The 15,322-nt window shown below is 40.0% G+C and overlaps 1 protein-coding gene across 3 annotated transcripts in view; it reads left to right on the top strand.

Annotated features, from left to right (window-relative positions):
* The window catches only part of nphp4 (nephronophthisis 4), a 156,589-nt gene extending 141,663 nt beyond the window's left edge, over positions 1 to 14,926 (top strand). For all 3 annotated transcript variants that reach the window (XM_035160267.2, XM_035160268.2, XM_035160269.2), the window contains 7 exons: positions 4,623 to 4,779; positions 5,396 to 5,472; positions 5,770 to 5,855; positions 7,588 to 7,759; positions 10,135 to 10,314; positions 11,150 to 11,293; positions 14,641 to 14,926. In XM_035160267.2, the coding sequence (XP_035016158.1) occupies positions 4,623 to 4,779; positions 5,396 to 5,472; positions 5,770 to 5,855; positions 7,588 to 7,759; positions 10,135 to 10,314; positions 11,150 to 11,293; positions 14,641 to 14,781 (957 nt within the window). In that variant the 3' untranslated portion in view covers positions 14,782 to 14,926. The remainder of the gene's footprint in view (positions 1 to 4,622; positions 4,780 to 5,395; positions 5,473 to 5,769; positions 5,856 to 7,587; positions 7,760 to 10,134; positions 10,315 to 11,149; positions 11,294 to 14,640) is intronic.
* The last annotated feature ends 396 nt before the right edge of the window (positions 14,927 to 15,322 follow it).

Here is a 15,322-nt window from a genome sequence, read left to right on the forward strand (position 1 = left end):
ATATACGCAAATATTTCAATCGAAGGTAAACCCAATAAGCAGTCTGCCTTTCGATTTCTTTCTCTGGTGCTTCATGGCCGATATAACTAAAGTACAGTAAACCGAGGAGCTCTCTTACCAATTTAGCACGTTCACCCAGGTGTCATGTTTTCATCACTGACCAACAGAGCCGCAGCCGATTAAAAACTGTTTCTACTGCAGAGTCATTTGACCCAGGATAAAATGCCGATTTAATCCATTCCCATTGCTGACAAAAGCCTGATGTTCGTGGGTTTTAGTGTTTTTTTTTTTACCAGTTTTATGTTTTTTGACCAGTTTAGTTTATTCCAGGGAGCAGAGACAGATACATTCAACTAAAGTGAACAGTATGAGGCTTTTGATTTGGGGTCTAGTCAGGTTAACCTTCTGCTGCATCTCCAAGTCTAGCAACATCTCCCAGACTCTGAAGAGTGGCAGTGCGCCGCCCCCTCCCTCCCACTCTCCTCTCCTCTCCCATACAGTCACAGCTCTGACACAGAGAACACTTTGAAGTCAACTATTTAAAAAGTTATGCCAGCCAGACAAGATTGTCAAGCAGAATTATGTGCTGCAAATCACTTTAATCTTACTCAACATTGTTTATCATCTCCAACGGGCAAATGTCAGGCTGGAGAGTGTAACGAACCTAATTGGTGGACAGCTTGACACATCTGATAATCCTTTTTAAATGAACTGTGCATATACACTATAACTCTAAAGTTGCTTCCCCAGTTTACCCACTTTTCAGCCATTTATAATATCTTGGAAGTTTAGAGGAAGGAGAAATAATGTGAATATGCTTGTTCAGATCTACTGCAGATAAAACCATGTGCTCTACATCTATAGTTGATGTATTATGATCTGCAGCCCCTCGATTCTATAGCTGTCACCAAAATTCACTTATGTTCCACATTAATCTATTCAAATGAAATTGCAGGCCGCTCTTTACAAATGGAAGCTTAAATATATGCTGACATTATTGGCATGAGGCTTCTTCTACTTCTAAAAACAAGATGTCCAACTTTGCTCGCCTGTGCCGCACAATAATCCTGATGTTCGTGTTGATTACAGTACCCCGAAGCTATCCCATTGCACAGAATGATATCTGAAATATTTGCCAGTCGGCCAACAGTGTGCGTGAGTGTTTGTCTATGCCTCCAGTTTGTGTGTATTAGTATGTCAGTGTCATCACTGCTGCCCTGAGCAAAAATCCTGTCAAGAGGTCAAAGAGGTCAGTTCTGGATCAAATCTGTGTGCCGCTAAAACTGACAAGCCCCAACAGGAGAGCTGTCAGGATGCCAGCTTTGGCACCACTGTCAGTCAGCACACATCACCAGAGCCAGATATGGGCCCTTCCTGCAGGTCAGCGTGGGCCCACAAATCTGACACATCAATGACTTGGACAGCTGCCGTTTGGCAGGGATCAGCTTCTGCGTGTATAGTACACAGGGTCCACTTTGTTTCTCATGACTGGAGTTTTTTAATCTGCCACACTGGAGTAATGGTGGTTCACTTCCTCATTGTGAAGTTTGTTGTGTATAGAATAACATCACATCGGTTTTTAATGTAAAAGAAATAATTGTATAAACTGCTGGGATGGAATCAATTTTATTGATATTTGCCAAGTTTTCATTTGTAGTGATACACAACCTGAAAATGACATATGGACATCCCAACATAACAACCATACAACCATTATTCGGCATTAATACACTGCTATAACAGCCTCTGTGAGATTTTGCTGGGTCTAAGTTGGTGTGTTTTTTTATTCCATAGCTGCTTAATAGGCTAAAAGTCATGACCCTGCATATTTTCATTTAAGTGCTTTGACACCAAATTCATTCAAAAACCAATTCATTCAAAAACATTTTCATTTATAAATCGTACTATATTTAATGTGGGCTTTTTGCAATGTGGGACTTCCAATGCCTTTATTTTAAACATTTGAATGCTCAAGAAATGGCGACTGAAAAGTGTGTCCTAATTGTGGCATTATGAGAAAGGAGGGGAATCAAATATAACATTTGGGCTAGGGCTCATCCATTGGGGACATGAACATGCACAGCAGCTTTCATGAGAATCAGTCCATGAAATTTCTAGTTAACGTGTCTTGTTGAAAGAGTTGGTCAAAGGTAAATTCTGACATGGCAGTGGTGTTAGAGGTAAGCACAGGAGGTAACTAAAATCATTAAAGTCAATCACTAGCAACAATGAATACCTCCAGATTGACTTACATTGTCAAGTTTAAAGTAGTCAAATAATGCACTTTTATATCTGCTTTAATATATAACCTGCCATCATTTTTTATGTTTCAATATTTGAAAGGAGGAATGGCATCACAACGTACAAGTAAAAAACAAGAATTTAACAAGGAGGCAATCAATACCCTCTTCCAGCATTCCAATCCCACTTCAGACTCATTCACAGGGGTAAAGTAGTGAAAAAGAATACCAATAAAGGAAGACAAACACAGAGAAAACAAAAGAAAAGATGTTCACATCCAGGCTGATATGCCTGATCATAGAGGGGTTGGTCTAAGGCCCATACACAACACCGGTCTGAGGGATCCAATGTGGAGCTTGACCGTGACTGTTGTGTGTTGCGGACAGGCAGTGAGGCGTGGGCCAGCTGTAGGCAGGCACCGGGTGAGAAGCTACAGCGACACTTCATATGGGGGAAGGCTAATCCCAGAGTCGATCAGCAGCCCCCACTGGTGATAGAATGAAAGTGGGTTTGCCAGAACATTTGGGTTAGATCACATGGGACTAGAGACAAAGTGGCAGTTTGGCCTTGCTATAATGAAGTCTTTGAAGTACCTTGAATTGTATAAGATGAAGTCTAGCACAGCTTGAGGAGGAGTCGACAGCTTTCAGGGAAACTTCCCAGAAGTCTTCAGAGAAGGTAATCTCCAACTCATCCTCCATGGCTCTTATCTTATGAGTCTAATCATCTGGAGATAACAGACCGTGACGTCGGAAATGATGTCCTTTATGTAAGGTTCTATGCCACTGGGAGTTGGACTCGGGGAAATTGGGGAGAGGGGATCTTAGCAAAATCACATAATTGGAAATATCTTTAAAAAGTCTGAGCTGTTTAGGTCCTGGCATCTTTTCGAAGTAAGATTCGTAATTGATTCACATCCTGTAATTCAGCTACACATAATCTATAAATCCCAAACTCCTCTTTAGTTATTAAATCATACAGGTCTCCTGAGCAGAGCTTACTGGTTCACCCGCCCACTCGGCTAGAAACGCAAGTTGATTGTACATTTGAAGTCATGGCTCTGATTCTCATCCTATAGACACGAGATCTGCAGTCTCTGTTTACGTCTTAAAAAAAAGCGTCTGAAAACAAATTTACTCAAACTGACCTTTGTCTTGTCTTCTTCTTTTTTAACAACTGTACTTATTTGAAGCACTTTGCTCAGTGAAAGGGGCTAAACTAAATAAACCTGATTATTGTTATTATTTTATATCAGGCCAGCAAACACTTGTTAGATGGTGCGGAGTACGGTCATACGTGAGAGGGTTAGCAATTCCAATGTGTTTGCATACGTCTGGGTGTGTGTGTGTATACAAGATATCGTATGTAATTAGAACATGTGTAGGAACACATTTGTGTGGATTTGCACAGATCCTAAGGGCAATTTTAATGCAGACTACTTCAAAGCACATTCAGCATGTCTGGAGGGGCTTCAGTAGTCAGATTGAAGCCAGTTTTTATATTCCACTGTACAGTTCCATCATCATTATACTCTGGTGGATGTTTTCTAAAAGAAACCCTCTCAAAGACTGCATTAAAAAAAACAAGCTTTATATGTTATTTAGAGCTGAAGAGCCTCAGGAAGAAAACATTTCACGAAAGAGAATGGAGGAATTAGTGTCGGTTTTTCTGTAAATGTATAATGACACCGGTATTGTTTGAGGGTCACATGCACACACACACACACACACAAATCACAATTATTACAACCTTGCTGTTATTTCCATATTATTCCAATGTTTAAAAATAAATGAACTGTACTCGGTTATTCAAATTCATTGGGAAATTGCAACATCACTGGTGCACAAACCCCCTTATGCTCACTTTCAGGTTTGCCTTTAAGTGGTTAAGATCAATGTTTCCCTGCCTGTGGATTGAAACTGCCCAGGGAATCCACAGTTAAATAAACACAAATATATGTTTCTGTCAGACAAATTTAGGGTTTTCTGACTTTTCTCTAAATTTACAAGTAAGTATTGATTTTTCTTTCTCTCTTTTTTGATAATCTTGAAAACGGTTGGCTTGTGTACAACCTCTCTCATTTAGTGAGAACAGTCTTGCTCTAGTCATGTCCCCAGAGATCAGCAATTACTTTCTTCAATGCCCGGTTATCATTAGTGATAGAAATGAAAAAAAACTACAAAGGTAAGAGCGAGTGGTAACGAACTGGTCCCTTATAAGGCACGTATAGCCCAGCTGTGAATGTTTGATTGGTTTGCTCCTCACTGCCGAGTTTAACTGCCTCATACTGATGAAAATTCTCTTTCAGTGCGCTGGATGTGATATCTGACATCAAGCAGGGGAGTGGCGTGCTGCTGATACTGTCGACCTTCTCTCCACAGGTTACTTTCCAAGCAGACGACGGCAAACCGATGGCCATCTGCCAGGTGAACGTGGAGCCGACGCCCCACGTTGTCAACCAGACATTCCGACTCTACCACCCTGAGCTCTGTTTCCTGAAGAAGGCCATCCGCCTGCCTCCCTGGCACGACCCCACAGGTGGTGACAGTTACCCCCAGTTATCCCCTGTCAGCCATTACTCCGCCGTCCCACGGCTCCCATCTGTGCTCCCCCGACTGTGTCTAGATTGGATACATTTGTGTGAATCATTTTAATCATTTGCATATTATTGCATTTTTAGTGTTGCTTTCACTGACTCACCAAAAGGCACGTAAACAAACGTGCACATACAGAAATACAATAACGTAAATACAACATGGGTGAGCAGATGGGAATGAATAATATATTCCTCTTTCATTTTATTGTATTTTTACTAAAATATCAACACAAACTATCTTCCAATATGATGCATTTTTCTACCACAAGAAGAGTTCATAATAACTGAGAGGCATCTGGAAATAGAACAGGAAATGAAAAGCAAGAAAAAGTCAAATGGATCAAATGAATAATATATAGCACCTACATGCATGTTTATGTGTGTATATTTATACATGCATATATAGAACACATAATGTTGTCCGTAAGATCAAAAAGGTGTTGAAAGGTGATTCCATAAAATACAAAAATCTGTATAGATCTACCATCGAGATCAAATCTTTTATTTCAGGATATATAGTTTTTATTTTTGTCTTTTCCTGGTGTATGGGTGAACCAGTCGAGGACCCAGATGCCAGAAGCAACATTTCCGTTCGCTGCAGTGACCCTAACATCATCTGCCAGACGAGGATGCTGGTGAGACGATGTGTTTTTATTATACTACAAATGACCCTCATTAATATTAGCAGGGCATTAATTGCTGAACTGTTATCTTCCAACACCATCTCCTGTTCTGGGTGAAAGCACTTTATTCCATCTCTGCTGTCATGAATTACAAACTGCTTTTATACTCAAAAGGCTCGTCCTTACATGATGTAAGGCCTCACACTTTTTTGAAGTGCTAACTTAGGGTTTCTTTTATTTCTGCTTCCTTTTTTCTTTTTGCCCCTCCACTTTAACATTTTTCTCCCTTTCTACTCTGTTTCTGTCAAGGTGCCAGGGGAGCCTCAGGATGTGTACTTGAAAGTGCCAGGGAATCCCAGTCCTCACATAAAAATGTTCTTTGTGATGGTTTTCACGTATGTATTATTTACAGCCATGCTGTATAGAGGGAACACACACACACAGGCACACACACAAAAAAGCATTCTTTTTTGGGACTAATTAAATTCTTCATGGAGGCTTGAATTAATGAACTAATCAGATGGAGGTTTGCTGGTCTGACTGCCTGAAGTTACTTAGCTCTTCCTCTATTTTTGCAAATCTCCAGCAGGATTGTGTTTGGGTTTGTTGATATGTAGAACCGATGGCTGCCTCCTAGCAAATGCCAGGGGTTTGTCATTCGACTCCGGTAGGATATGAGTTTTGACTGGTTACATATTTACTGCAGAGCTGATCTGCATTAGACTGGATGAGGAAAACAATTAGTTATTCTAGCTGAGAGTAGCTGATTTTCTCAATGCCACTCACATCAGTGAGTCAAATTAAAGAGCCTCAGTTGTTCTCACTTGAATACATGAGTTTGTCATAATGCAGATCTGTGGACAGAGGAGATTCTTTGTGCAGTTCACATGTAGACAGCCACAGGGAAAAGGTTTTAGGAAACCAGAAACATCACTGTAGGGAAGTCGAGGACTTTATTTTCTGATAATGGAAACTTATCCGATACAGGATAGTATTCCAAGTCTATTCTGAAGAAATAACCACTGTAACTTGAAGGAAGTTGCCTCTTTTGTGGAGGAGGAAATGTTTGATTGTGGGCGACTGTAAATCTATGGATGATATTCAGGGACTTAATAGTTCTGCCCATTTATGCCGATCTGGTCCGAAATTTAATCAGTTCTTTGTTGGGCCGTGACCCAACTAAATTGTAATAAAACAAACTAAATTTTATGGGAATTGGTTTTGTTGTTTTTTAGAAATCCTGCCAACAGACAAATTGCAGTGAAAACATAAACTCATCATAAATTTTATTTGTTCGTCAATTAGTTTATGGCTTTTTTAGAAAACACAGACACAAACAATGTAAATTAAAATATTACAGGATTAGTTCCAAGTTGTTTTTGGCGCATATTTTTCTACAGGGCCATTAAATTGGCTCATGATGCAGAACTGTGCTTAGTTGATATTTTACTTCACTGGTGAAGAGGGCTCAGGGCAAAACCTTGTTTACTGACATAATAATCCAGCTTTTTTTTAAGAAAGCATTGTAGAAAATTATTAAGAAACTTCAGGAGCTTTTGAATAAAGTATTACCAAAGTACTTAAAGCACTTCATTCACTTAATTCATTCGATTCGATTTCTGAATTGATTCAGTTGAGGATTTTTCATTGTACAATAAAAAATTTTCCTGTATATGAAAGAAATTCTCCTCATTGGGAAACCATTTTAAACCACTGGTATAATAAGTGCTCAAAGAGCAATGAACTTAATTCTAAAGAATATTCTGTCGGACATTTGAATGAGAGTTAAACATAATGAAATATCCAAAATAAATACAAAATAAACCACACATAACCAAATCAATAAATAAAATGGACTCTCTGGCTCTGCTAACAAAAATAGCTCTTGAATAGATATTAAACATTTGGCACAGGACTGAGACTGAATTCACCTCATCCTCAGCAGCAAGCAGAAGAAGATGATGATGATGATGATGATGATGATGATGATGATGATGATGATGATGATTCTGCTCATTAGGACGTAGCCGTAGATCAGCCCTCCTTATCTCTCAACCTCATGCGGCTCCTGCTGCGTCTCCAGGGGGCTTTAGCTTATCTGTTCCTGATGATGTTTTCTCTCTGTAGTGATAAGTGGATGGCGGCGCCCTCGCAGACCTGGCAGATTTACGTACATTTCTTGGAGCGGGTGGATGTTAGCTGTGTGACTGGCCAGCGGACCTGTCAATCACTAGTGCTGAGGGGAAGACAGACTGTTCGCAAGGTCAAATGCTTCTCATCACACCCCAAGGAGATCCAGGTACATACTATCGCTCGTTACTTTCTCTAAAGCCACTTTTTGGATTGGATTGTATATAATACCAATACTAACTTTTTTTTATGTACACAATGTGCTTTAAGAAGAATATATCAAATGATGTTGGGCTTTGCACAAATCTATAGAGCTAACAGTAAACAAGGAATGACTTAAATGTGCACTTTACTGAATCAGGAATTGTGCATTGATGTGCATGGATGTTGGACATATAATTGGCCCCTCTGTGTAACTTGCGGCCCCTGATTTAGAAAACTCCTAGTAGCCAGGCTCAAATTATATTTCATACAGCTCAGTCAGGGAGGGCCTTGATGTTTATCAGCCTGCCAGCTCTGCTCTTGTGTGTGTGTGTCAAAACACAAAACTAAAGTGAGCGCAGAAACTTAGTTTTATGAGACAAACAGAGGGTGGGAACTTTGAAGTACAGGAACATTGACGTGTTTCTGCTGCTTTGGACACCAGCTTCTCATTAATTGGCGGAGCATCACGCTGCTTCCAGTCTCAGTCGACTGGGTTTCAGAACATCCTTCTTCTGAGATTGAATCTGAATGTCCATAGGTTCCTTTAGGTTTGGGTATTTTTTACTGAAAACTTTGCGCACCATGCTGTGGTAATTTGTCTGTATTGGACTTTAGACCCAGGAAGAACTTTAGTCTGGTATTGATTCTCTGTTTGACTCTCAGTAACTGACAGAGACTCAGGTGTTATATCCTGAATTCATGACACTATAATTACTCTTGGTTGTTGAATAATTAACCCTATACGATTTGTCATCAATATATCTTATGGGCAACTGTAAATCTATGGATGATATTCAGGGGCTTAATAGTTCTGCCCATTTATGCCGATCTGGTCCGAAATTTAATCAGTTCTTCATTGGGCAATTTATCCATATATATATATATATATATATATGGATAAATTGATTATGCAATTTGCAAAGTTAGGAGGTATAACACATAATTGATCTACATCCAAATTGTGAGGTGTTTATCAAAAGTTTATCATTCTCTGCTCATGAAGAATAGTTTAAAACCACAACCGTCAATCATTTGTCATTATAATTATCAATTTTAACTGATATGAAAACTTTTGTCTTGATATCATTTTGGACCCAATCATCCAGCCTTATTTAATATTAAACATTGTAGCAATTCACTTCTGCCATAATTTCTATCTGTTCATAGTTCAGCTGGCACAAATTGAAGGCAACAAATAAAAAAGGGGAAAGTAAAGAGAAAGTAGCTGCAATCATACATTGAAATCGAAATGAAAAGTTGAGGCCTTTGTTCTACACTTTTTTGTTTTTTTTAAGCAATAGCAATTTTCAAACTGCAAAACGATTTCATGCAAATTGTTCTCTCAGCAGTGGGAGACAATCGGAGTAGCAACAGCCTCTTTTGTAATAACTCCAGGTTAAGATTCAAGTCATTATCGAGTTGTGAATGTTCAAATGTGGATTGACGGCATAATGGGTCTTTTCATGTCCTTTCATTTCGTTTCATTAGGTTCCTCCCATTACTTCCTACAATCATGTCGGATCATGTTGGGACACAATTTGACACCATCTGAAAAAATGAGCAATGGCTGTGTGCTCCCTGAACATTAGAAAGTTTGTTTCAGGAGTGTCGGAGAGCTCTGTATTTTTAATAGATCCTGACAATGCCTCTCAGTCCGAGCCACAGTAAAAGGGCATTGCGTCACCTTGTACTCACTCATATTCAACAACAATAATGATAGTAAAGTGATGGACTGTCACATCCATCTTGTCCCATACAGTACAACCCAAATGCGTCTTACTTGAAGAATCGTCTGGGAAAGAAACAGATGTATTTTTAATAGATTTCGCCGTCTGCATCGGCAGCCTCTTTGATCTGACTCTCTGCAGGTTAGCTCACTGTGGAATGCTTCTTCGGAGGAGTCTTATAAAACAGGATAAAGCTCACCGCCAGAGAATTGCTTTGCTTTTCTCGACAGATTAAAGAGGAGCTCTGCATTAAATCTCATCCTTCTGTCTCTCTGTCACTCTTCTGCCTCCACTGGCTCTCATTTCATTGTTTATCGCCTCCTTTTTTGCCTCTTTCACCGAACTTTGTCTGCCCTTTCTATCACCCACGTCCTCCTGTAATCTGCACTCTCCTTTACTTTCCTCTGACTCTGTTAAACGCCTTTTACCATTAATTCTGTTCTTTCCTTTACCTTTTTTTCACCCTTTCTTATAAAATGTATCGCTTCGCTTCCATCCTGTGTAACTTTCCCTTTATTAATTGTCTCTTATTCATTCTCACAACACACCCAACATCCCTTTACTGCCGAACCCAATCGACCTTTACCTCCACCCTGCCACACCTTCTCCGTAGGTGGATCCAGAGGGTGTATTCGTTCTGCCGCCCTCAGCGGTGCAGGAGCTCCAGCTGAAGGTGCAGCTGTGGCGGGCCGGCAGCCGCTTCCTGTACGTGAACGCTGTGGACATGGAGAACCAGCGTCTGATCACTGCCTGGCTGCTCTGTCTCAATGTCCATCAGCCTGTGCTGTCAAAGGTGGAGTAGCTTTTTCTGGCTTTATTACATCAAATCATCTTCAAATCCTCATCACAGAAGTCCAGAACAGATCTGTCAGTTACCCAGACTACATTCTGGGGGACGTAGTCACCAGGTTTTTGCAAAGAGGAATGTTTGAAGTAAACAAAACGATATCTCTGGATCTGCTGCAGCGAATATGATCAAATCTTTGAACAATGCATAGGAATACAAAGACAGAAAACAACAGTGATTTGATGAACATCATAAATGCGCATTTGACACAAAGCCACTGGTGACTCAGAGTCACAGTCGCTTCCTTATTGAATCCATACTGGTGCTTTTCTCAGGCGCAAAGAAAGGTCAAAGTGTCAAAGAAAGGCTCAGTGCAGCTGATCCCAGGCCAGCTCTTAAAGCCTCTCTCTTCTCTAACTGCCCTCTGCCTGTCTGTTAAGTGTCTAAATTAACTACATGTTCATTGTGTTGCTATTAATCCAAATCAGAGAAATAAGTCCCATCGTCTTTGTGATCTTCTCATATGATATATGTGGATCTTCAAAATCGTATCCTGTGTGCAAATCATTCACTCACAATTTATTTAAAGAGATATCAAATTAAATTTAAAAAATCATTATCAAATACTAATGCTGGACACACATGGCCTAAATTATTCATTGACCAACCAGACCTGGCACTAACTGGCGACCTGTGTGTGTGTGTGTGTGTGTGTGTGTGTGTGTGTGTGTGTGTGTGTGTGTGTGTGTGTGTGTGTGTGTGTGTGTGTGTGTGTGTGTGTGTGTGTGTGTGTGTGTGTGTGTGTGTGTGTGTGTGTGTGTGTGTGTGGTCGGTCATCCAGGCATTTGAAGTGTGTGTCCCGGTTGGTGGAGGGCGTGGCAGCTCCAAAAAAATCACCTACACCAACCCGTACACCAGCGGCCGCACGTTCCTGCTCCGCTCGGACCATCCGGACCTGCTCCAGTTCAAAGAGGATAAATTCCAGGTGAGATAAGCAGGAAGTCGAGCAGCTCTCTTACTCTCATCAGGAGTTAAATCAATACTTTGATTAACACCCAGACAAAAAAGACAAACCCTCTTTTTGGTCTCCTTTGCATCAGTCCATATAGTTTTATGGGAGTAAAGGGTTCCGCGTTGTTCCGCCTCTGTAAATAACTTCATTAACATCAGCTTTATTGGAAAATGCTACTGACCTGTGGTAAATCCATTCAAGAGTGAAATAATGGAAACAAAAAATTGCTGCAGTACTTCTGCCAAACATAACTGATGAATTCTATAGATACAATAAGTGAAAATAATGCATGGCCACCAGTAGTGCTCGCCTTGAAAACCTCATAAAGGTTGCAGCCTTTTTATCGGATATAATGCATCTGGAGAAGAATGTTTTTTCACATATTAAAATTCTAAGTTCTTCAAAATCAAAAACTACCCAAGCTCCCTGCAACGAGTTTTCGGGGAGCTCATAAAACACAAGCCTTTTGGCAATCAAAATCTAAAAGTTATTGGAAATGTAGCCGCCACAGAGCAGGTTGTTCAGGTTCACTGAGCCTTCATGGAGAAAACACATTAGCAGATCAGCAGCAGTTCCAGCTCTCTGCCTGTGTACACAAACTGTTCAGACACTGTGCTGAGTGAAAATCACTGGGTTTCAGCAGCTCACTACACAATAACTCGCAATTATGCCCATAATGGAGAAAAAAAAGAGACTTCATATGTAATATATGCTTCAGTATATGGCCAATATAAAATGTTGTTACCAGGCTGGTGGAGACGTTACTTAGATACCTGTTTTTCATATAAGGCACATGTGTTCTGGCAGACAGCTGAAAAACATGGCCTCTGTGTGGACGAGGCTTTAGGTCATGAAACACTTGTAAACATTCAAACTGTGACAGTTGTCTTCGAGCTGTGGTGCAGCCAGAACACTGCATCCACCGGGTGGCATCCACACGGTCGGACGTTCTATTACAGGATTATTCAACAGTGTCACACACTGATTTTTTAGCCTGGCGTCAAAATCAGTTTTGGGGCACGACCCCCTCAGACTTCACCACGAGCAAAGAATAAAACGACATCAGTGATTTCTGGCCTCACATTATGACTGAGCATTCCTCAGCTGAGACAAGTGAGTGACTTCCATGTTTGCTCCCAGAACAAAACAGGAGGAATATAGCAAAGTCATTACAGCTGTTGTTTTTGTTGTTGCGATGTCAACCTCTGCGTCTCTAAGAGCAGATGCACTGGCACGCAGACACGAGGCACCAGATTCACTGCCATCATTGCCTTCCATTTGCTGAAGTGTGATAAAACAGCACAACAAATGGGAAGTCAGCATTTTAAATTAACAAATAAATGAATGAGATGCAGTGGGAGTCTATTTCCACATAAACTATTGAAGAGTCTCACTGCCGCTGTCCAGAAGACACTGCATCAATTACACAGAAGGAGGTGGGAAGAGTGAAAAACAGCCCTCTGTTATTTTCCATCTTGTCAGCCAGGCTGCAGGTGTCTTATAAAGAATTCACCGTGCCTGGAGCATTAAGCAAATGTGGAGACACTTCTCTTTTTTTTTGACATAACTACCCCGCCATGATAAAACCAGCTGTCAGGGGGGGGAAGCAAAGCAGAGATCAATACTGCTCCGCTTTTGGGGAAGATTACAGAATAAATCCCCAAAATTGACCCATATATCCGTTTGTTGGCTGTTTCCGAAAAATGCAGGAAGACCGTTCTGTACTGATTAAAATACTGTGAAAGCAAAATGCAGCCAAAATACAGATCTTTCGCACACTATGACCTCCGACAGCCAAACAATGAAACATTACGCACTGGGTGTCTTCACACTTGTAAACAGAATAGTCCAAATTGCACTCTGCATTAAAAAACAGCAATTTAGACAAAAACCGAGAGTGCAATGTCAGGAGTTTAGAACAATTAAGAATGCAAGCCATTTGAGGTTTCCTCATTTAATAAGTTTCCGGTTTCAGATAACTATCATTAAATCCGCCAGTGGAATAACCCACAGTGAGGAGGAGGCACAGTAGCTCTGTGTGGATGAGCCTCTGTTCCACATGCAGGTCATTTATTAAATTTAAAGAAAACAATAACACTCTGCCACTTTAGCACTTTAATATTTTAGTATTGTTGCTAGGTCATTCAGTATTATTCCCAACTGGACCCCTACTTAAAGTACATTTTTGAAAAAGTTTTAACAGTAATGGCACAAAATCTGTTACTTCAGTGTGAACAAGGTCTGAAACTGTTACTGGAACAAATATTGTCCGAGAGACAAACCATGGACAATTGATCACAAAGGAACAGGAAGGAACACTTCCTAATCGTAAAGTAAGATGTTGATTTCCCTCTTTAAAGGTTCAGTGTGTAAGATTTAGGTGAAAGGGATTTATTGGCAGAAATTCTATATAAAATGATCCTAGTGATGTTTTCACTAGTGTTTAATCAACTAAATAGTATGAATTGTTGTTTTCTTTACCCTAGAATGGGCCCTTTGTATTTAAATAGTATATATTTACATCAGGAGCGGTCCCTCTCTACGGAAGCCACCATGTTTTTTTACAGTAGCCTAAACTGGACAAACTAAACACCTTTTGAGTTTTTAACCTGAAGGCTACCACAGGTTCTCTTTCATGTTGTGAAGGGGAGGGTGAGATGAGAGGTATTCAGCTGCAACATGCAACTTCACCACTAGATGTCACTAAATTTTACACACAGAACCTTTAAGAAAGAACCCAAAGCTCCTTTAACATCATGTTGAATCTTTTATTTTGAACGTTTTCTGTGCAGAAGCAGGGTGATACATGTACTAAAACTGTGCTTTTTGTCTTCGGTTAGTGTTTAAAATATATGTTGAGGAGAGATATGTTGTTCTGTTTAAGGCTAAGCTTTAAATTGGACTCATATTAAACTAGAATTCAGTACCACACACCTCCTCCAAGGCCCAACAGTCACCTTAGGAAACCAGATTTAAATTCACAAGATCCAGATTTTTATTACATCTGCAAAACTGTGACTATTATTGTGTATGAATGACAATAAATTCCTAGTTTTCTTTTTAGTTAGAAATCTAATATTTTTACTTCTTCTCTACTTCTGTTTGTTTGAGACGGCCATGACTGAAAGGGGAACGATGTATCTCTGAACTGTTATTTCCAAAGATTCACATTACAAACCATGATAAATGATTTCATCTAAAGAAGATCATCATCATCATCAAGACTATATCAAGTTTATTGTGGATGTGGTCACATCTGTTTAATGTTTCTCACTCAAAAGAAAGACAATTCATCAACTGGGACTATTAACTGTGTTCAGGTCAGTGGAGGAGAGAGTTACACCATCGGACTGAGATTCGCTTCCAGCCAGAGTCCTGGCTCAGTGAAGATCCATGTCTACGTGAACAACCTGGAGGAGAAGACGGAGGAGACGTTCGTTGTGAATGTCAACTACTCGTGAACTTTTCCACTAACAGAAATGTGCTGTTACTTTTATACTCAGTTTTAAGTGTGATTTCTTATTTGATCAGATTTCAGAGTATTTTACCTACTTTACTTTGTTTTGTCTGTTATTCTGTTTGTATAAATAAAAAGTATGAAATCAATGGATTTCTTTTTCTTCTGCTTTAATGAATTGAAGTCACTGTGAGTGCAAAACAATCAAGAAAAACTTTCTAGAAAAGCTTTGACCACCCAAACACAACATTTAGTTCAATGAATTCTACACTAAGGTGAAGTAGAAACTAAACTTTAAATTTCTTTTATGCCTAACTACAACACATTTGGATCTAAGAGAGAAAGTAAAATATGATTTTCTGTTTTGTAGTTTGCAGGAACATCAGTGACGAGACTGAATCCCTGCAGCGACCCGTCCTCTTCCAAAACGTCCTGCAGACATCAGACAGTTCATCCCCCGACCGGCCAAAGGTGGCGCTGAGGGGGGAAGCAATAACGTTTTATCGACTTTAATTATCCAGCAAACCCACTTGATTGCCACTTGA

Source organism: Hippoglossus stenolepis, chromosome 6 (genome assembly GCF_022539355.2).
Source record: "Hippoglossus stenolepis isolate QCI-W04-F060 chromosome 6, HSTE1.2, whole genome shotgun sequence".
NCBI classification, from domain to species: Eukaryota; Metazoa; Chordata; class Actinopteri; order Pleuronectiformes; family Pleuronectidae; genus Hippoglossus; species Hippoglossus stenolepis.